At 40.2% G+C, this 23,341-nt stretch overlaps 2 protein-coding genes across 2 annotated transcripts; both read left to right on the top strand.

Annotated features, from left to right (window-relative positions):
* Positions 1-96: 96 nt before the first annotated feature.
* prss16 (serine protease 16) lies at positions 97-12,782 on the top strand. The gene is made up of 9 exons (XM_031283623.2): positions 97-365; positions 644-825; positions 1,436-1,668; positions 2,768-2,903; positions 5,827-5,941; positions 8,152-8,353; positions 9,501-9,591; positions 9,738-9,940; positions 12,392-12,782. The coding sequence occupies exons 1-9, from the start codon at positions 156-158 to the stop codon at positions 12,499-12,501; spliced, it is 1,482 nt and encodes a 493-aa protein (XP_031139483.1). The 5' UTR covers positions 97-155; the 3' UTR covers positions 12,502-12,782.
* Positions 12,783-14,881: 2,099 nt separating this feature from the next.
* Positions 14,882-22,894, top strand: serpine2 (serpin peptidase inhibitor, clade E (nexin, plasminogen activator inhibitor type 1), member 2). Its single transcript, XM_031283624.2, has 10 exons — positions 14,882-15,147; positions 16,595-16,873; positions 17,085-17,312; positions 17,665-17,862; positions 19,723-19,921; positions 20,039-20,136; positions 21,505-21,591; positions 21,761-21,844; positions 22,150-22,291; positions 22,445-22,894. The coding sequence occupies exons 2-9, from the start codon at positions 16,609-16,611 to the stop codon at positions 22,185-22,187; spliced, it is 1,197 nt and encodes a 398-aa protein (XP_031139484.1). The 5' UTR covers positions 14,882-15,147; positions 16,595-16,608; the 3' UTR covers positions 22,188-22,291; positions 22,445-22,894.
* Positions 22,895-23,341: the final 447 nt, after the last annotated feature.

Below are 23,341 nucleotides of genomic sequence, written 5' to 3'. Positions count from 1 at the left end.
AAACACATATGGTGAGAATGTCCTGCAAGTGGTACATGGAAATACGAATGCTTATCTCCCATGTTTTGCGAGTCATTTAAAGTAGCAGAAGAACTGGTCATATGACCACATGGAACTAAATCACATGCCCCTGACTGCTTCCCTGTTTATATTAAATGAACATGGCTCTCGAAAGGTGTGAGTTGCTGTGTAACGTAACCTTATTTTTATTGTTTTCTTTGGTTGTTGTTGGAGAGGGACAGTATAAGGGGTTCAGGAAGTTTAATCAAGTGCAGGATACCAGCCAGAGGGCTGTGTCTGAGGAGCAGTGGTTCACTCAGAAACTGGATCACTTCAATGGGGCAGACAGCAGAGAGTGGAAGCAAGTAAGTCTGCTTATATGTTGTATATGTGTATCCTTACAAGGGTTGGAATATATTTTGGAAAAAAAACCCTAGGTGATCAGATCAAGCTAGTCATTGCTTTCCCATGGGCTTAAATTAGGATAAAGCATTGTAAATGTAGTCAGAGTATGATCCCTTCCAATAGTAGACAAGTGTATCAATGTGCACCTGTCCATCTGTCAAAATTCTAATTAAAGATTTCAGACAAACTGATGAATACCTTTTTCCACTCTGAAAAACTTTCTTTTTCTTTCCCTCAGAGGTACTTTGTAAATGAGACCTACTACAAGCCGGGTGGTCCAGTATTTCTGATGATAGGTGGAGAGGGCCCGGCCAATCCAGCCTGGATGCAGTACGGCACCTGGCTCACCTATGCCAAGAAAGTAGGAGCTCTTTGCTTGATGCTGGAACATCGCTTCTATGGCAAGAGTCACCCGACCATGTATGTTTGACCTTGCTGATTAAATTCTTGACTTTGTATGGGGGGGGGTCACTCCAAGTCACTCCAAGTCACTCCAAGTCTTTTTATATCTGTTTATTCAAACTCTCTAGCTTTTACGTCTTTGGTTTGTCTGGGAAGGCAGGTGACAACAATACTTTCAGAAAGGTTGCTTTTAAGACAACAGATAGGTGTCGGCTTCCTTACCCTGGCAGTTTGATTCGTCACGCTGTAGTGTTGTCACCTACTGTACAATGAACAAATAGTTTCCCAGTGGGGATTGAGGAAGTATCACTTTACAGTATGACCCTACCAAAGGCTTTTACCATCACCCTCAACATGTGTTCACAGCAGGTTTAGAGCTTTCAGCAACTCTGGTCTAACAATACTGTGGGATCAACAAAAGGACAAAAATCCATTGTGCAAACAGCTTCATGTGTTTGGTGTGCACAGCAGCTGATGCTGGTGTAGTTGTTGTACCACTAGATGGCAGCCCTGCATTCAAAAGTCAGTCCTGCCTATGGGCAGTATTGTATAGGCTGAATGATGGATTTACTGTAGATACTTACGCAAATTACAATTTTATTTAAGCTTTCCTCTTTTCTCCATTTAGTGACCTCAGCACAGACAGCCTGCGTTTCCTCAGTAGTCGTCAGGCGTTGGCTGACCTGGCACACTTCCGTACTGTGATGGCAGAGACCCGAGGACTAACCAACCGCAAGTGGGTGGCCTTTGGTGGGTCGTACCCAGGATCTCTCGCTGCTTGGTTTAGGCTGAAGTATCCTCACCTGGTCCATGCCTCTGTGGCCACAAGTGCACCTGTTTATGCTACTGTTAACTTCCCAGGTATAGACATTGCATGATATGACAACACACACACACACACACACACACACACACACACACACACACACACACACCATATTTTTTTCATAATCTTTCTTATCTCATAAAGATACCATACCTTTTTGGATAATCACAGTTTTATGCTAAACTCTATCTGAACAATTTAAGTTAGACTTGCTGTCAGGAAATAAACTACACCCATAAAGGGGACTTGAGATTGTTTATTCATATGCTTCACTATTTCATTCAGCTTTACATAATGCACTAAACAACCGTTATTTAAAGAAAAGTTCCTCTTTTAAATAGATTTTGCCTACAATCCCTACAATGTGCTCCTGTCCATCTCTGTAGAGATGTGTTAAATCTCAAGCGTTCACTTGAAATGTACTACAATTTTCCAGTTTTGTTCATTGTCTTGGAAGTAAGAGTCCCAGACAGATCAAAGAAGAGAAGATTTTCACTTTCTGTCTGTGGTTGTGTTGTGTTTGGCTGAGCCCGTTGTTTTCCTCCGGAAGGCTGCAGGCGGGAATTCAGGTCAGAGTAGCTTTGAGCATGGATCTGTACCGTTCCACCCACACACCACTGCTATCTTCAAGACATTATCACACACATTCAGGCCACATTCTCTTTGACTGTGAACAATATCCAAGACAAAACTCAGAGAATAGTGAATGTGGTGTACTACTGACGTCCGGTATCTTTTCCCCACCCAAAGTTATTATTTCCCAAAACAGCACTGCAGTTAGTCAGCATTATTACCAGTAAGAGGTTGGCTTTCACTCCAGGTGGAATTATTCCAAGATTTTGTAATGTGGAGTTTCTCTTTTGAGAGACTGCTTTTAGAGTTTCATAAACTGTAAAATTCACTTTGGTTGAGACTCATCATTTCACTTTAAACCTCACCGAAACCTTTTAAATAGATACTTTTGCGAGCACTTGACTAGAACTGGGATCATACATTCTTTTGAAGATGAATTGGTGCTTTTGCAGTGCCTCAAAATAGTCCTGTATGTTTAACCAGGGTGTATTATTGTGGTCTTTTTTTATAGCAGCCAAGGTTTAAGTGTCCACCCCTCCCTCTGTCTTTATGTTTTGCCAGAGTACTTGGAGGTTGTGTGGCGTTCGCTGGCCTCAGAGAACGCAGAGTGCCCCTTGTTGGTAAAAAAGGCTTCAAGTACCCTTGTGGAGCGCCTGAAGGACCCCAAGACCTATGACAACATCACCAAAGACTTCAAGTACAGTGTCTAACTTTCTGTAACCTATACCTTCTCTATCCTGTCATTTACAAAGAATTGCAAAGTTTGAGCAGACCAAGGCCTTGGGTGATGTACGTACGACATCCTATAAGATCTGGAAGACAAAATGTACCCTCCATCAGCTAACCAGCCAACCATGTACAATCATTTCTCTTTGATCATCTGGTAAAGGATGAAGGTGGGAATTCCAAAATAACTAAATTATTCTACAATACAGTATGTGATGCTAAGACAGCCATCATGATATCTGTGTAACTGAGGAGGAAAACACACCGCTAAATTGGCAAAACTCATTGCATTTTGATGAACTTTCAGTGTGTTATACATTGTCACTCTATTTTAGCCAAGAGCCAGGCTAGTTGTTTCCCCCTGATTCCAGTCTTTATGCTAAACTAAGTTAACTGGCATATTCACCGTACAGGCTTGAAAGTAGTATCAATAGTCTTATCTCACTTTCGGCAAGAAAGAATTTCCCCAAATCTTTAATTATTCATTTAAATATGCTAATGTTCAGACAAGTGAGCAGTGCTGTGTGTGACACAGCACAATTAGATGTGAACAGTTATAGCATCAGTTGAAGAACTGTAGTGATACCGGGAGCTATGTGAGAGGTTCAAAGAGCAGCGAGGGTTGTCTTGGTTCCTGGTTTGAGTCAGGTCCTGTTACAGCTTCATGAGTGTCCCTCAAGCCTTTTTGGACTGAGCCAGGGACTCTGGAATGTCGGACCTGCTCCAGAGAGGAAGACAAGGATGTGATCCACTTGATTTACATCTGTTTATTTTAGAATTGGTCACTGCACTGGTTGTCTATGGCAAGCCTGTAAACCAAACTACATATTTTAATCATACACACTGTTATTAATTATTAATTTAGTTCATTATTCATATTATTAATACTGTGGTCTAAGATTTCAATTGATAGCTTTAGTGTCACATGTTTTAATTGTCGTTTCAAAGGCTTTTACACCCTGACAAGGATACAATTCAAATGGAAATAGTGAACATAACTAAGAGGTCTCATATTATGCTCATTTTGAGGTTCATGCTTTTTGGGGGTTTCCACTAGAACATTTACATGCTTTACTGTTCAAAAAACACAATTCATTTTCTCAGCCTCTGTCTGAAATGCTCCATTTTAGTGCAGCCTGCTCTGATTGGTCAGCATTTCTGGGTCTTCCGCATCTGCGCTCTTGGCATCTCTGCACTGTAGCGGCACGTTGCCTATATAAAGTATAGTTGTGACATCAAAACCTGACATAGTGACATAGCACCTCGACCTGCTTTATAATAAAACATAATGGATATCTCACTTTTACAATATGGGTCCTTTTAAAGCTGTCTTCCTTCAGCATTTATTTGTATTGGCACATTATTTCTCAGCCCCTTTTTTACATTATTTTCTTCTTCATTTTCTCTTTTCAGTTTTAAGCATGATGTAATTCTTAGCATGCTTGTTCTACGTCTGCAGTCATTATGGCTGTCTCTGGTGTTGTTTTATACTGTATTTGCTTATTTTACGTTGTTATAGTGACTGTATGGTCAGTCAACATGATGAATAAACAGGCTTAAATGGCTATTATAATGGTGCAGTTAGTCTCCCTGAAATAATACAGTCATTGAGACACACTAAAGCCTTTACTTGACTTCAATGCCCTGACCACATTGGACATCCTTTATATTTTAGCTTCTTGCGGATCATGCAGACATGTCCTCATGCAGACAAAAAGGTCACAAAGGTGGTTTGGAGGCTTGTCCAGCTTCCAAACCACAATGCCTCAGAGGATACAATACTTGCGTCACAATTTCATCATAACGGGAGTATCTTCTCACACTCACACACACACACACACACACACACACACACACACAGTTTCTAAAATCAGCATGTCACGACGTCAACATGTTACCTAAATTCACCAGAGTAAAGGTCTGACAGTAAAGGAAACTGTAATTTTACCACCTCAATCTTCTTCCACAGACACGTGTGTACCTATATCTACACACCCACACTTCAGGAAAGTATAACAAACACTGTTCTTTCAGGACATTGCACCTCATTACCGTAAATTTGACAGATGACTCTCATCGGCATATGTGTATTAACATAATCAATGTTCCTTTAAGAAGTAAAATCAGCTATTCAGACTGACTTCTTGTAATCAAACTAAGACTATAAGTCTACAGTCATCCTACTAAGTTATTCATTCGTCCTCCCATTGTCTGGAAATCATGTATGTCTGTACCAAAGTCCAATGCAATCCATCCAATAGTTGTCAAGACATTTCACTAAAATACTAAAATGTTAACCTCATCGTGGCGCTACTGGAAAAGTCAGGGGATCACCAAAGTCTGTAGGATTAATCCTTATGGGACCATGAATATCTGTGCAAATGTTTATGGCAATCTATCCAATATTTGTTGAGATATTTTAGTTTAGACCAAAGTGGTAGACTGACTGACAGGCATTGTTGTCCCTAGAGCCACGCCACTAACATAACTAATAAAGTTTGTTATTCTGTATTCTGAGGGATAAGTTGTAACTTTTTGAATAGAGGTCAACACAATCTATCCACATGCAATGTTCAACACATCCTCTAAAGAAGTGCTACTGCTTTGTGTAGCTGGTTATCATACATAAGAAGCTCTACACACTTGCTGGTGGCTAGTTTTCTACTTTTATTAAAATGGCCAGAGGTTGTATTTCCTGAGAACACAGGAAAAGAGAAAATATTACTAGATGCGCTGTACCACTGCCAAAACAAGCTTTGGTCTAACTTTGCACCCATTTTCCTGTCTGTCTTCCCCACTGTCCCCCAATTCCCCCTCCTACTTCACTTTTCTTCTTCATCTCCCTCCCTATTCCTCTGCTTCCTCTCTTCTGTCTTCCTCCTCTTCCCCTCCAGCTTGTGTTCCAAACTGCAGATCCAGACAGAGATGGACTCTGCCTACTTCCTGGAAATGCTGGCTGGCAGCTTCATGGATGTGGTCCAGTACAATGAAGACAACAGGGGGTTTGAGGTGAGGTTGAGTAGACGCATGCCAAACAACATCAGTAAAACATCACCAAACATGGATTAAAGATGCACATACTTTTGGATTGAATTGACCAGTAACTGACATTGTGACATTACGACTCCTTATTGCATATCATAATTATTCTTTACATAGGTTATTAGCTGCTCAGAGGAATAGTTCATAAATCATATATGACGCTAGAGCCAGTAGGTGGTTAGCTTAGCTTAGCATAAAGACTGGAGGAAAATAGCTGTCCAAACGTAACAAAAGCCGCCTACCAGCACCTCTAAAGCCCTAAAGACAAGCTAGCTGATTCCACTTGCTTCCAGTCCTCCTGCTATTCTTTTAAATGATCATATCAGCTATTTTCAATGTAGACCCATTTTTAAGGTCCACATAGGCTGGCACAGCAGTTCAGTCCTAATGTTTCATAGAGCACTGACAAATCTATCTTTAAGATCCCCCAAGCATGCCTTCACAATTTAGTATTCATATACTGACTTGAAAAAAAATAATATGATTGGGAAAAAAATCCAGGTTTGCAGTAAGAAATGTTGTAATTTTTATAGACTGACCGGAGAGATTATTCCAGTATGGTTTACTAAATCCCCTTAAGGATGACATACAGTACATCTCTTGTAGAAACAGTATATCAGATGTGACATGTTTTTGTTGCATGTTGAACTGAGACAGCAGAGGTGGCGCAGAGGTGGCGCAGAGGCTTTTGTGGGTCAGGGGATGACGTAGTAACCAGTCTTGGTTGAGTGGAAGGCAGCTATGAGGTGTAGGAGGGTCACAGACAGCCCAAGCTGTATACTGAAACATAATAAACCCTGCATTGTTTAGCAGCGAGGGGCCCAGAGATACTGCCCTGCAAGAGGGTCTCCAGGGTTGCTCCTGGGGCCGCTTGCTTACTTGCTTACTTGCTTACTTTGTCTGTATCTCTATATGAAGAGTGGAGCCCCTTTTTGTAACCTACACATTAAAGATGGCTTGTGATTCAGCATTGGAAGGAGGGAAATAGACTTTTTTACGTTTTCGAAGAATGACCACAATCTAGTTTGTTTTACACTCCCCATGTTTTGTGCAACACATTGAATCTTGCAAACTGTGTATTACAATTCACATTGTAAAGAAATTCCTACAATTATATTGAATTATATTGCCCAGCCCAAGTCCAGATCTTTTGGTAATTCTTACAGCCCTTTCATTTTGGTTTAGTACACACAACACGTCTAACAACATGTTTTCTTAGTATCTGTTACTGTATATCTGTCCCATTTCTTTTTCCCTTTTGGTGCCTTTTTTGTTTTACCAATCACCCCTTTTTTCCCCATCCCCTTTTTACATCACATCCCCTCTCTGTCCCCTGGTGCCTTGAGGAGACGTGAGTCCGGTTACCAATAAGCTGATGTGAAAAAGTAACAAAAGACTCTGTGGTCTCTCTGGTTTCCTGTCGCCCCAAGCTAAAGAGACGCTTATAAAAGAACCGAGAGGAGCGGTGGGCCACAGAGTCCACAGCACTAGCTGACAAACACAGCCAACAGCTGCCTCTCTGACACAAAGGGCTGGGTATAGAGCAAACTACCAGGTTTTAGGTACCACTGAGGAATTTGGGTAAGAACTAGGACCGAGGTGTAACTCAATCAGAAGGGGCAGAGCAGTGGCTTCACAGTTGAGGGGTTATCAATGGGGTGCTTTATAAAATACGGTGGGGACTTATGTAACGCTACAGCTTGTAGAACAAGTACTAACAGTTCCTCTTTTACTCAAAAGATGCAGACAGATGCAGGGATAGTTGTCATGGGTCATTTCGTGAGAACAACTAACCACTGGCAAGTGTTTACTCCTCCAACCCGCATTCCAATACTACATTTTGTTTATACCTGGAGGGGCACAACCACAGCGTTGGACTGATGCCACTGAGTAGCCATAGTGCATTTCTGAGGAGCATTATGGGTTGGTATACAGGCAAGGGATCACCACAATTATCCACAAGTTGCCATGATCTCTCCTTCAATTATTGGGCCTTTTGATTCATGTTTTTCTTTATCTATATAGAGCAGACCTTGAGCTAACTGGGAGATAATAATACAAATGTTGATAAATTTGCTTCAAACTGATATATCGAAAAGGTAATGAGAAATCATCTTAATTAATTAGCATTTTTTTCTTCTTCTTCTTTTTGGCCTGGTGGTGTTCTGTCAATTCAGGGCGTGCCAGGCACCAACATCACCATCAAGGTGCTGTGTGGCGTGATGGGTGACACCTCGCTGGGGGAGCCTTATGCGCGCTATGTTGCTGTGGCCCGTCTCATGATGGACACCTTCTCAACTAAATGCCTGGATGCCAGCTTTAATAACTACGTCAGAGACATGACTAATACATCTTGGGATGGGCCGGCTGCAGGGGGAGGTGGGTATGGACATGTACTGGGAAGTGTTTTTGTTTTGTTTGTGTAAACATGGTTACTTTAGTGTGTTCTACCTTAAAATGTCACCTTAATAACTAACCTATTTTTACGTACCTTCTATGTTTTGGGTCCATTTTGTGTGTGTGTGTGTGTGTGTGTGTGTGTGTGTGTGTGTGTGTGTGTGTGTGTGTGTGTGTGTGTGTGTGTGTGTGTGTGTGTGTGTGTGTGTGTGTGTGTTTTTTTTTTTCTTATGACCGAATAACATGGACAATGTGATGTCACAATGAAATGTTCCAATGTCCAAAAATAATACAGGAGCAATCAACTGCAGTAGAGACAGAAACACCAATGTATTCATCATCAGTAGCGTCAAGAGCCCAGAATAAAACACAGCACAAGTCAGGTTATGTGAGGTGTGGTTACAGTGTGGTTACAGCAAACCCATTTCTGGGTGTTGTTTAAAGGCTTATTTAGGAAATGTTGAATAAAATAAACTAGGCGGGTTCTGGCAAAGTCGGGACATCAAAAAATGTAATTACATCATTACTAAATAAGTACCAAAACAAGTGTTTACTTCATCTTGGGGTAAGGTTAAATTCAGAGCATTACACACCAAAGTTTTTAACGGGCTTTAAAACAACCAAGCGGTGTTTATTTTGAAACTTTTCTGAAGAAAGTAGTATGCTACTCAAAGACTAGGTATGCTACTTTTTGAAATGATGTTTTCTCTTATAGGGGCTCTCAGTATTGAGTAACATTGTTGTATATTTAAGCAAAAATGGGTTCTCTATATTCCATGTTGTACCCTTGCCCTGGGCTGTGGTTCCAGTTCCCAGCTTCAGTTTCATGAGTGGGAGGACTGGCGGGGGACACTGGAACAGGAAATGGTCTCTTAAAAAGCTACTGGGATGTGTCTGCATAAAACTCCCCCGACCCCCCCCCCCCCCCCTTCCGTGTCTTGTAGGTTTCAGTTGCACTCTTTCCTCTCTTAATTGGGGCTGAATAATGGAAAGTTAATACTTTTTGGGTGTAAAGGCATTTTAAATGTATTGTTTGCTCTACCTGCTATGTGTTGTTAGTGCCTTGGTTTATATGAAGCAACTAAATATGCTGGCCATGGGTACATTTTGTGTTTGTGTGTGTAACCAGGGAGACAATGGGTCTACCAGACCTGCACTGAATTTGGATTCTACCAGAGCACCGATTCGCCCAACCAACCATTCACTGGCTTCCCTCTTGTGTGAGTACACCAAATATTGCCTCTCTGCCTAATGAACTCATAATTATGTTTTCACCCCTGCACCTATTATTTCCACATAATACACTAACCATTTTCTTTCCAGTTTCATTAGACGTTGCATTGTTAACCTGTGTTTTCTTATCTAGGTATCATGTGAAACAGTGTGCAGACTTCTACAATGTCAGTGCTGAGCAGCTGGCGGAGGCCGTGGCCCAGACCAACGAGTATTACGGCGGCTATGACATCCGCTCCACCAGAATAGTTCTTCCTAACGGGTCCATTGACCCCTGGCACGCCTTGGGAATCACCCAGGACATCACACCTGACCTCCCTGCGGTTTTCATCAAAGGTGAGAAAGAATATGCGTAATGGGAAATCCAAATGAAGTAGAAGCACTGTGACTTTGTGTTTACAGCTCAAAAGAAGGAGCCTTCTAGAAATATGATTTTAAAGGGATTATTATGATTCAGTCTGATTATAAAAAAAAAACAAACAAAGGAAACAACATCACACATCTATGCTATCCAGCTTGCTAGATTAGATAGCAAACTCACTAGCAACAACCAGTTCACTAGTTTGATGGATGGCTTGTTAGCTAGTGTTTACCAACTTGAAGGATAAATTAGCCCATTTATTCTCAATAAGCAAAGTATTTGGTGATTGCTGATCAAACTCGATCAAGACATCCAGATAAAAACTGGATTGAGTTTGAAAAAGTTTTTTTTTCTGACTTTTAGGTTAAGTATAACAATTGTTTCAAGCATAGCTATGTGTTAATAATATTAATAATTACTCTATTTGTATAGCACCTTTTAAAAACAATAGTTTACAAAGTGCTTTGACAGTGGAAACAAAAGCACATATAAATCAATACATAAGTATACACATCAATTCAATACACATATCTATTAATGCACAACGTAGTGACAGCGAAAAAAGAGGGATGGGGCAGCACTAAAGGACAGAAAAAATCATGATTCAATAACAAAATGGAGTTAGCAGGCAGACAATGAGAAAGACGATAAAAAGACGGCATCACATAAAAGCAAGTCTATAAAGGCGCTGACACACCAACCCGATTATCGGCCGTCGGACAGTCTGGCGAGGTTGGTGACTCAAGTCTGTTTGGTGTGTTCCGTGCTGTCGTCAGTCGGAGGAGCCGTCGGCTTTAATTTGGGCCAATTTGACTTGTTGAATCGGCCAGTGGGCAGTCGGATTCAATGACCAATCCGATTGGTGGAGTGCTAGCCCTTGACTAGCGAATCAGTGCACTTATGTTAAAATACTTACTGGAAATGACAAGCGGGATAAGCGTGACGAACGCCTCTCGAAATCTGACGAAAATCTTTCAAACTGACCTTTGTCAATCAAAAAAACAGACAGATTCAGCAACTGCATGGCCTATTTCTCGCTTAAAATATTTTCCGAAACACGAGCCACCATTATGGTCGGCTTTGAAATTCGGGAGAAGCCAGACCCACGTGACGCGTTCGTCATTTCTGTTTTTCATTTTTTTTGGGGCGACAATACAGATTAGCACCGCCTGCTGTTATGGAGACGTATTACGTCTCACGCACGCGCAGAATGTACACTCAAGTTGGCGTCGCTTCGGTGTGTTCCGAGGCACTTTTTTGACCTCGGGGAGCCGACTGATCAGTCCGACTGCCTTTTCTGCCGACGGTCGGCTGTTGGGTTGGTGTGTCAGAGCCTTAAAAGTGTGTTTTAAGAAGTGTTTTAAAAGAAGTCACTGATTCAGCGAGTCTTATAATAATAATAATAATAATAATAATAATAATACATTTTATTTGTAGAGCACTTTTCATTGAAAAATCAATCCCAAAGTGCTACAGGAGTTTAAGAACAGGGTAAAAACAGAAGCTTATCTCCTCGGGCAGGTCGTTCTAAAGCCGAGGCACCTTGATCGAGAAGGCACGATCACCTCTGGTTTTGAGGCTAGAACTTGGAACGGTTAAGACAGTCCAAAAATGTAAATAAACATGAACAACTCCACATTAACTGCTCCGTAGACAATAATTTGGGAAAGCACCTTGGGGAACATTCTGAGTATATGGGTACATTTTATGAATGTAAACAGTAGAATGAAGCTCATTTGTGTATAAAATAGAAAACAATCAGTCTCCCATTAATTGTCTATGTAGCAGCTCCACACTTTATATGATATTTTGATGACATCATAAGTTTGAGACCTACTTATCTGGTCTCTGCCTTTGAGAGAGTAGCTCATGTTTACAAATATTGATTGATCTTTCATGAAAATAACGTATGGTATTCTTCATTTAGGTGGTATTCCCTTTTTAATGTTTTGATAAAGATGCAATTCCCAATTGGTCCGTTTTATAATCCTTACAAAGTTGGTAACAGTAACTAGTACTTTAGTAAGTGATTTAAAGGATATCAAACCCCACTAAGTGCAAAACTCCAGCCAAAGATCATACATAGAATACATCCGATTACAAGTCCAGTTTTGTGCAGGTGCCTTGTAGGTAGACCTCTCCTTAGACACCAGTTCATCATTAAGCCTTTGAGGAACTATTTTTTAAATTAACTTTTTTAAAGTGTATCTCAAGGTCTATCAATCTGTTGAGTCATACAAGTTAACTGAAGAATGACTTTTGTTTGTGATTGCATAAGCCAAGCAACAGTTACAGAGTAGAACAAGGGCTCATTTGTTTAACTCTGACTTTATTAGGTGGATAATTGTACTTGTAACTGAGGAAATCTCAGTTTTACTGCTTTTCACTGCCATATCCTTTATATTTATATGTTTTGTCTATTCCAGGAACAGCCCACTGTGCCAACATGTACCCTGCCAGGAGCAAGGATCTCCCCCAGCTGGCTCTGGCCCGTGACCACATCTTCTTACTTCTCCAGAAGTGGTTGAAACAATGATGAACAGCCAAACAGGCCATTTGATAGCTTTGCAAAGCAAATGAAGTACTCCTTTGTCCAGATCATCAATAAATCAATACATTTTATTTGTCACATGAAAATCGTACAAGGTACAATTCCAGTGAAATGATTTCACTGACATTGGAGTGAGATTGCTTATTTACTGCCACGTTTATGACTGCTTGAAAAGGCACCTTTACTAAAGCATCAGTAGGTATTTTGAATGAGTGAGACAAGTTTAATCTGATGAATAAATAATACTATTTTTTTTTAAGACTGTAGAAGCTATTTTCTTTCTGCATTTTCAGTTTCATTCTGAGTTAACATTGCAAAGGTTGATATAATGTATTTCTGGGCAGAATATACATTAAACTAGGAGTAGTAGTAGAGTTTGCTTTCTCAGACATAGTTTAGAATAGTCCTAGAGAGCTTCATTAAATTCAACTTTAAATTAATGATGTCTGTCAGTGGACCCACATTGATTATTTGAACTATTCAACTGAAGACCAACGAGCATCATCCAGAAATACTTCACTACACTCAATCATTTCTCATTTTGAAAGAACATTTTCTTGTGTACCAAAAAAAAGTGTGAATTTACTTTTGGATACAAAATGCAGTGCCACTGCCTTTTGTTGCATGGTATTGACCAATCCTTTCTGCATACAGGACACTCCGTGTGGCTAACTCTTGGCCAATACAGTTCTTATTGAGAAACACTATTTCATTGCAACTTTTTGAAATTTCAGGAACTTAAACAGCACACATAACTCTTTCACTGTAGCATTTGATGGTTCCGTAACACACTAAATATCATGTTTAAGGCAGAAATGAAACAGAAAAAACTTTTCAACATAAAATTTGTCCAGAAATGGCTCCGGTTCATGGGTTTACATGGGATACGTGTTGCACAAACATGCACACATCTGGTCTTCTTCAGCACAAGTTTAGTCTTGTTGTGATGATAAGAGTGTTATACAGTGTTGTTGTGTTGGCTGCTCAACAGGAGCATGATGATATCTCCAGTGGGACCTAGAGATGGCGTTTTGGGTACACCCAACAACTTCTGGAAATCGTGTAATTCGGATGACATATTGCAATGTTCTCATCTTTTGTCTTAAAGTAGATGGATTTGGTTTAAAGCAGGATCTGAAATAGAAAAAAAAGAAGTGGCCTTGCATGACATGATTAAATTCGACAGCTGTGTGTTCATTTACTACCTCCAAAACACAGACACAATGACCCCACACAAGCAGTGTTTATTTACACAACAGTCCCATCTCTGTATCTCAGCTGGACATGCAAGACCCCCACTCCAAACACAAACCACATACCCACAAAGACTGTTGACCAAAATCCTACTCTGACTCCAGCCCCACTATGGTTGTCCCATGCTGTGGCAGTGAATTCTTAAAGCCTCCACCTTGTTATTCAGTTAGAAGCTGTGTGAAACTAATCTGTTAAAGCGGAGGTTCAGCCGACAAAATATACATGTGAAGTATATAGTATTATCATAGCCCACAATCATAAAAGGATGGATTTAGTCATAATTGCCCATACACTCCCATTTAATCCACTGTAATTCAAATCCCCATGCACCTACTCATAATCCTCTTTGGCTGCAGCAGGGATGCAATTGAGCCTCAGCCTCTTTTCAGGTGTGTGCATGTTTTGTGTCGCCATCCAACTGTATCACCTCACCAGACAGAAAAGCATCAGATGTTTTTTTGTGAATGGACGTCAGTTGTGGGCAAGTAATGCCAAAATGTACCTGTGTACTGTTCACTTAGGGATTGTACAAAATCACATAAAAATAAGATAAAAACCAATATCCCCCCTAATATGGCATATGACACCTGTTAATTTTGCAAACTGACCAGTTAATGGTCTGTTAATCAATGTTCTGTTCAGCTAATATGTGATATTAAGGCACTACTTTATAATCTGAGAATGTTGTTGGTGTTAATGATCTGATCTGTATTTGTGTTGTTACTAATGCATCAAGGTAAACTGGAGGCCCACAGCGATTTTCCATTGAATATAACGTTAACTAAAAACTTAAGATGACTGCTCTTACATGTTTCTAAACACTCCCCATCATTGTCACTTCCTGTTGTAAACAATTTACAAGTTCTTATCTGCGTGAAGCTAGAGTTGGCCAAAAGGTAGGCCTATACAGGAAGTAAATACATGGCCCTAAACATGAACACTTTTTTTTTGCTTCTTCAGCTAAATATGAGCGAAAACTCGGCAAAGTACAGCAATACAATTGTATCAGAATGTAAAAGTATGGGCGGTATATTATAAATGATGTGAAACGTTTGTCATTAATTGGGGTTTATTTTGAAAATGTACCGGAAGCTCACATTCTGTTATTTTGAGTTTGACACTAACGGAGACCAGTGACCGTTTTGCGGAGACACACTCGCTTCATGCTCGGTTTGAAGGCGGAGTTCAGTCCAATAAAGTCCTCTCTGAATCAACAGAGAAGTCAGTAGCAGTTCTCACTTTCACTGGAATAAAGAGTGTTTTTCATTTACATTGCGGACGAACCTTCGTTTCTCGTTTTGACGGTAGTGAAAAGCAGACTAATAAGGTTACAATTTCACCTGCGGCATAATTCGAAGTAACGTCACCTCGTGATAGGTAAGTTAAGGACTTTTTTTTTAATAACATTAACGCTACTTTTACAGTAGACCCAACTAATGCAGCTAACGTTATTCTAAACAGTTAACAAACAGTTCCAAACGTTAACGTACCTAGGTTGAGCACCACCTTGTAGTCAGAATTCTAACCCAACGCAAGAAGTTGCTCCTACCCGTTTAAATAAAAACATTTCAGTTAGCTAAATATAACATACATCATGTGGCTTTTGTTGACACCACCTAACGCAAACGTTAAACGTTATTTGTGTAACGTTAAGTAGTAGCTAGTTAAGTTATGTTAACGTGACTTACATTACAATAGTTCTAGCAAAAAGTGGCCTCACATCCAGTGTGGAGCTGCTTTGTTGGACTCCCTGCAGGTCTAGGTGCATGCTTAATGTATGATAAGCCTATGGTCGTCAAGGATGCCTTTTTGTCATGTGTGCGAGTGCTCCTGGACATTTGACAGACAAATACAAATAATGATGATGAAAAATTATCTCAAATACAGATGATCCAGGAGTCCTAAACTCTCGGCAAATTGTACATCCACTTCTCTCATATATATCTATATATATAGATTTTTTGCCACCAAAAGAAAGCTGCATTACTGTGGCTTAAAATAGCAGTTTTATTTAAACTACTGCTGATTGGTCGGTCATATTATGACAAACACTACCTTTATTCGTACATGGATTTCAAGTCACTATATCAAAATGCCATCAAATTGCCACATTTTTGTAAATGGAGTTTGGTTTTCCATAAAATAAACTGCCTGTCAAGGCTATTGCCCTGCCTTTTCCAAAGCTTCTGAGAACAATCTCAGAGATTTAACTGCAAATCTAATGGGTGAATAAACCATGAGGACTATAACGAATAACCAAAACCTTTGCACAGCTCACACTGAAACTGTTGAAAGATAAAACATGACTATCACCAGTAGGTACTTATACAATACATCACAGATGTAGTATGTTCCTCTAAGCCAGCCAGCAGGCATTCTGGCTGCCTCTTGTGGCTACATTCATTCTGCTTCAGTGAGTGGGGTGCAGGTTGAATCATTTTCCTAAAATGGTCTGAAAGATTTAATTTAGTCTCAAATTAAAATTAAAGAACTAAAACAATGTTAGACAGTGTGAGTAAGAGTTAGTCAGATCCTGCAGCACTGAATAAACTGTGATTTTGCCAAGGACAAGCAAAGGGGAATGTGAAAATTGCAGTTACTTATGAGTCATATGAAAGTGATATCTGACTCTCTTGGGAATTATTATTTAAAGGAATGCCTATTGTTGTGAATTGATAAATCTGTTGTTCAGATGGTACTTAAAATGAAATATTGATGATGCTCATAGGTAAACAATACATGCTACCTGTAATTTGAACAGATGAGACTGCCGTGGTTCTTACAAGAAAATATATCTAATATTCTGTTCTTTGTTTCGTACTAGGTGCTGTGGAGTTGATGATGAAGCATCTCTCGTTATTCTGCCTGTATGCACTGGTGACCTTGTATGGCCATAAGGGTGTGCTTTCCCAGGCTCCCTCCTACGGCGAACGGGGCTCTGATCTGGGCATACAGGTATTTCAGCAGGTAGTCCGCTCCAAGCCCCTGGAAAATGTGGTTCTTTCACCCCATGGTGTAGCTTCCATCCTTGGGATGTTGCTACCAGGAGCACATGGAGAGACTCGGAAGCAGGTCCTCAATGCTCTACGTTACAAGAAAAACGGTAAGGACTCCTCCTGGCAGTATAAGTTCAAGCGCTAACTGGAGTTGTGCTGGCGAACATTATATGCCAGTTGTTTCTCAGTATTAGAATTTTGTCGATTAGCTCTTAACATGAACTGAAGTCACTGCAGTCAGATGAGCTAGACAGACAAGAGTTAAAACCTAAGAAATAATTGAAAACTAATTCACTTCAGTTTACTTGGTCTGCACAGGCCCTTACAGGATGTTGAAGAAGCTACACAAGACCTTGACAGCTAAGTCCAACCAGGACGTTGTGCTGATTGCCAACGCCATGTTCAGTCAGGAGGGCTTTCCCATGGAGGAGGCCTTTGTATCCACCAACAAAGCCAACTTCCAATGTGAGAGCAGGGACCTGGACTTCAGCAACCCCGATGTGGCAGCAGATGAAATCAATGAATGGGTCAACAATAAGACCAAAGGTAGGAGTCATGGATGAATGTAGCAGCAGTACACACACAATATAAAATATTCTCAAACAGCCCTCGTAAAGGCAGATGTAAGCAACAGCTGTAAAAATGGGAGGGGGGGGGGGGTTGCTTGGGGTGTTTGGGCCCCTGTATCCTTACCTGCAAGTCTATTCATTATGTTCATACATCAAAGGCACAATAGGAAGCCTCGACTTTGTAATGTGATCACTTTTCTACTGCGTTGATTGGTGGGTTCTAATATGATGCTGCATTATTTCTTTCTTATCTGTGCTGAAGTGAATATGAAAGAGATGTATCAAATATTTCTGATTGAATAATGTTCCCGTGTTGCATATTTATCCAGGTCACATCCCCAGCTTGATCAAAGCAGACATGCTGGACTCGGCTCTGACCCGTCTGGTTGCTGTCAACGCAATCTACTTCAAAGGCTTATGGAAATCTCGCTTCCAGCCTGAGAACACCAAGATGAGGCCCTTCAACGGGGGAAATGGAAATGTATATAAAGTTCCAATGATGTCCCAACTATCTGTCTTCAGCATTGGTGAGCGGTGATGTGTGAGAGGTTTCCGCTGATGGCCTTCTGTGTGAGACTAACCATTTGAATATTTTTAATCGAGAAATTAGTCAGTATTAATGATTTTGCTTTTATATAATTGACTTGCTTACATACAGCCAAGGGTGTAAATCCATCATGATGCTGAATAACAGATGTTCTTTATTACATTTTCACCACTAAATGAGATTTAAAGATACTATATGTAGGGCCACAATTAGAAGGTAGGGTTCGGTTGTAGATAGTCGTACTATTGGATTCCAACTAGTTGAAAGTAATTGGCCTGATAAGAATTTAATTCTAAAATAGGGGCCATTCCTATTTTTTATACATGCTGTATTTGTGGGTAGATTGTTAAGGTATGTTGTTTAGTCATACAGTAATACAGATTTTGTTGGGTACTGGATTAGTGGGTTTTCCATATAGTAGTATAGCATGAGTGCCAGACAGTAACTTAAAGTTCATGCGTTTCCTTTGGTAGGAATAATAGTGATGTTTACATTCAGTGTTATCCACCAAAGTACTCTGTGGTTATCCTTGAGGTCTAACAAATGGGCTGAATGCATGTCCTTCCTTATAAAACATTTGCAAAGCCAATTCCTTAAATATGTCTAAACCGATATTGTTTACATCCATATTTGCTAGCTTGTCTGGACTGTCTTGACATGGTTAAACCTTTACCAAATCAAGTTCGGACAAATGGCAACAAATAGGCTGTCAGAAGCTGCTATTAAAGTAAGGTCTGCCAACTTGATATACTGTAGATTTAATAATTAATTTTGTTTGTTTTTATGATGCAATCGCAGCCCTTTGCCAGTTTTTGATTCATAGGTCAGCTTGTGTTGAGTTGTAAGGAAATGCAGGCTAAGACATACCACATCCATAGGATATTATTTAGTTCTGTGTGAAATATAATGATGTACTAGTCACTCGTCTATATTTAGATGAGTTGTCAGAGTGGTGTTAGAGTGCTGTGGCTAGATTCTCGTATACAGTGCTGGAGTTAAACTAAGGCCATGTTCAGCTGCCAGCCACAGACGTTTGTGTCTTTCGTCCGTGGCCTGTTGTGTGTGACCAGTTGATTATTGTCCCCAAAGTACCGTACCTAGGTCATAAAGAGATTGCCATTGAATCACTTGGCTGTGGCTTGATACAGTTATGACTATAATGGGATTTACACATACTTGGCTTTATGACTTCGGAACATAATGTGCCGTGGTTTAGTTTAATGGCTATATGAAGCGTGGAAAAAATGTAATGGAAGTTTGTGGTATGAGGCAGGTACTGCTGTGAATTTATGTGCTTCTTTTGGCCAAAAGCATTTGTCTTATTTTGCAGCTAAGTGCCTTACAAGATGGAAATGTGTTGTTATTTAATAAGTCAAAGGACTCACAGTCAACCACACTGAATGCCATCTCAGGTGTCATGCAATATTAACAACATATTTGAATGGTGAGAAAAGCACTCTAAAAAGGCATCCTAGAGCACCCCCCCCCTCCCCCTTTGCTGAAAATAACAACCTGTCCAAGAGAGCCTGTTGCTTTGCTAAGATAAAACAACTGCTGTCTGGTAGGTCATGTCTGAGGAAGAATCTGTCTGTCAGCATTTTCCGTTTCTAGTTTGTTTATACTAAATACAGATTCAGAGCTGCAAAGAGAGAGACAAAGAAAATAGTGTCACCCACATAAACACTAAGTTCTTCAACCGACAATCCTGGTAAAATGGATAGTTGGATAGCATCACACAAATAATGTGGCATTGTACAAGGCTTGACTCAAGTTTCATCCTTACCACCATCACCAGACCTTTGAAACAATTAACCCTTAACCTCTCCTCTTCTCCTGCCAGGCATGGCCAGCACACCTCAGGGACTGAAATATAAGGTAATTGATCTGCCCTATCACGGCAACACGATCAGCATGATGATCGTTGTGCCCTCTGAAGAGGACACACCTCTGTCCCGTGTCATCCCACACATCAGCACAGCCACAGTGCAGAGTTGGTCCAAACTGATGCACATGAGAAAAGTCCGCCTGCTCATCCCCAAGTAAGACACACACGTACAGCAGTTGCTCTTAAAACTTCTTTGACTGAATGTGTCAGTAACACTGTGTGTGTGTGTGTGTGTGTGTGTGTGTGTGTGTGTGTATATATGTATGTGTAGGTTTACTGCTGATGTGGAGGTAGATTTGGAGGCCCCCCTTTCAGCACTGGGAATAACAGACATGTTCAGTCAGGACAAAGCTGACTTCAGACACCTCAGTGAGTCTGTCTTCTGCCTCAAAGTATTTACAACAGGTTTATTTGGATACGAGGAACGCTTGAAAATATGAAAGCACTGTTGGCTCCAGAGCTAGTAAACAATACTAGCTGTCCAGTGTGACATTTTTTTCTTTTTCTTTCCCTCATCTCCTCCCTGAGTGATGGAATGTAAGGAGCTCCAAATGTAATGCTCTATTGCCATCATGTGGTGTAAGCTGCAAAGCAGTTCATAGGATTACTCCAGGAAAAAATCAATCAGGGTCTGAAAGATGTGGATTTTTTGCTGTAGTGCCATCATGCGGTGTAATTTAGCAATCAGTTTATACTTAATACTTTACTCAATGTCGTCTTTATTGATGACATGAGGTCCAGTTCGAGTATTGACTATTAATGCTCGTAATCGGTTATTTCTTTGTGACACCAGAGAAGATAAATACACACATAAGGCTCAGTAAAGCAGTGCATGACCTGCTGACAGTCCCTGGAATTTGATTTCCCCATGTGGTTCCACGTAGCGCTGATGATGCAGGATGACAGCCACCAAAACTGTCCAATTTATGAGTTACCTGTCAGTCTTTATAACTTCATGTTTACGCATCTTTCTTCTTCCGTTCTAAGTCAGTGTCTGTGAACGGACCAGGCCTAGCACAGGTGTAGATAATAAAATGAATGATTACATTTAATTTGGCTAATTTGTTTCAGGGTCCTGATATTGTGCGTGATGGCTTACTGTCGCACTGTCATGGCTTACTCACCTGTTATTTTCCTACTGTGACAAGTCAAAATGTCTGCTGTAAAAAGGCCTGTTAAATCAGGTTAAAGGCTCTGCACTCCCGTACATGTGCAGTGTTGTAGCTGATTGGACCTCTGCTCAGTCACCAAACGCAACTTACAAATAAGAATAGTACATTTGACGCTGATGTGGCCAAAAGCAGGGGGGACTGGAAATAGCATTCTAGCTCCGGCAGTTTATTGTTAACAACCCTACCCACGCTTACAACAGCAGTCCACACATGTTCATTAAGTTAATATGCATTTTATCACCAACATTTTATCTCTGTCACTGTCCTTGCACTCATTACAGACAAGCAGCTAAGCTTCTTCTCTGTTGCTTGTATTATTTTTATAGTTTAATATAGAGAAACAATAGGACCTTTTTAAGGAGTTCTCGTAAGAAGTTTAGTTCACTAATGCTATTGATTACTTGTATATTATTATAAAGTAACTCCATCATACCCATAATGCTGCATGTGGACAGCATTGGCCGATCAATATCCTGTTGATAATAAAAAGCAATGATGGCATGTCTGTAAACTAACGTACTGTACGTATATGTCTAAAGCTAATTAACAGTTATTGTTTTCTCAGGTACTGAGCCTGTGCATATATCCAAGGCACTCCAGAAAGCCAAAGTTGTGGTGAATGAGGATGGAACAAAAGCAGCAGCTGCCACTAGTGAGTATTTGTTCTGTGAGCCTTGTCTTGGACTCAAATGTTTTGCCAAACACAAAGCTGTAAGTTAATGAGAATGTTCTATGTAACGGCTGATAACATATTATTGTGCATTAACCTATGCTGTAATATTTTCAGACATGTTTTCACAATGTGTTTGCTTTTGTGTTAGCTGCCATTTTGCTGGCTCGATCCTCTCCACCTTGGGTTACAGTGGACAGACCTTTCCTATTCCTCATCAGACATAACCCAACAGGTAAAGTATTGTATTTTCATCTGGATTTACCTTTTAAAGGTTATATCTATATGATTTATTTATGTAGAAAATCTAACATTTGTGCAACTACATGAGAAATGAACTAGACGTATTGCCATTTGAAATATGGGAATTAATCACCAATGTAAGGCGTAGTGAAACCAGGTAACCCAATCAATCAATCAATCAATGACCTTTATTTCAACTCGTGAAACACTGAGGTTGCCCTCATTTACAGTGACGACGAGCTGTCCCTGAAGAAAGCGATGCTTGACTATAATGAGTTCTCCCCGTCTCTGTCCCAGGTACTATTCTCTTTATGGGCCAGATCAACCAGCCGTGAGCCCAGCCATCACTGGCCAGCCCCTGGTAGCATCATAGGCCAGCACGGGAAATGCCTCTACACTGCCATGCATGAGCACACACACACACACACACACACACACACACACACGCACACGCACGCACGCACACACACACACACACACATATATTCAAACCTGTATTTAACCAGGATAAAAACTCCTTGAGATTACAAATCTCTTTTGCAAGAGTGTCCTGGCAAGCAAATATATACACAGACACATACATACATACACGCACACACTTTGCTGTAGACTAATGTACAGTATGGACATGATGTTATTTGTTTTAAATATTGCTTTTTATGCTACCTATTTTCTGTAACGCATAACATGCTTTATACAAATGTTTTGCAGACTAAATTTTCCAGCTGTTTAAACATTTTTTTTATACTTTTGGAATTCATTACATTTTTAAGACTTTGGATGTCAGTTGTGTATTTTCTCAACTCTGGAGTAGGATGATAATTTTATTTATCATTTCACAGTTTCAGTTTAAAGGTTCTTCATCTCAAACCATGTCACTCCAGCCTGTTCTAAGTTTCACTCCTAAGTTTTGGCAATGTACATCCCATCTTGAATGCTTGCATTCAGGTACTTTACAATCATTTTTCTCCCTCACTGAGGAAATCTTCTGTTATACTTGCTTCATATTTGATCAAATAAATTCACATATTTATAACATCAATGCTTTTGCCTTATTTATTTAAAATCTTTTTGGTCTTGAGGCATCAGAGGATTGGACGGCCAGTAGCAGAAGCCCAAGAGGCATGTGTCCTCAGAGCAGACAAAAGGGATTGATGGCGATTTGGGCACTGCTTTTACAACATCAGCCTTCGTGGTCTTTAAATTTGTGCATGAGGGGCCTTTCTTGCCTTGGGGTGGCATTTTGTTTATTTACCACTTTGCCAGGGACTTGCAAAGACATTTTGATGGGCAGTGGCTAAAACATACACATACATCTAACATACATGTATAGGATAGAATGTAAATTAAACAATAAATAATACATTCATAAATTGTGTGTTTGTGTATTGTGTTTTCTGTAAACCCTAGAGATGGTTGTGCATGACAATCCCAGTAGACCAGCAGCATGGATGTATTATATTGACCAGCAGTTACCAGAAACTAGCAG

This window comes from Sander lucioperca, chromosome 5 (genome assembly GCF_008315115.2).
Source record: "Sander lucioperca isolate FBNREF2018 chromosome 5, SLUC_FBN_1.2, whole genome shotgun sequence".
NCBI classification, from domain to species: domain Eukaryota; kingdom Metazoa; phylum Chordata; class Actinopteri; order Perciformes; family Percidae; genus Sander; species Sander lucioperca.
The sequence above is the reverse complement of the archived record's forward strand: the minus strand, read 5'-3'. Positions and strand labels throughout refer to the sequence as shown.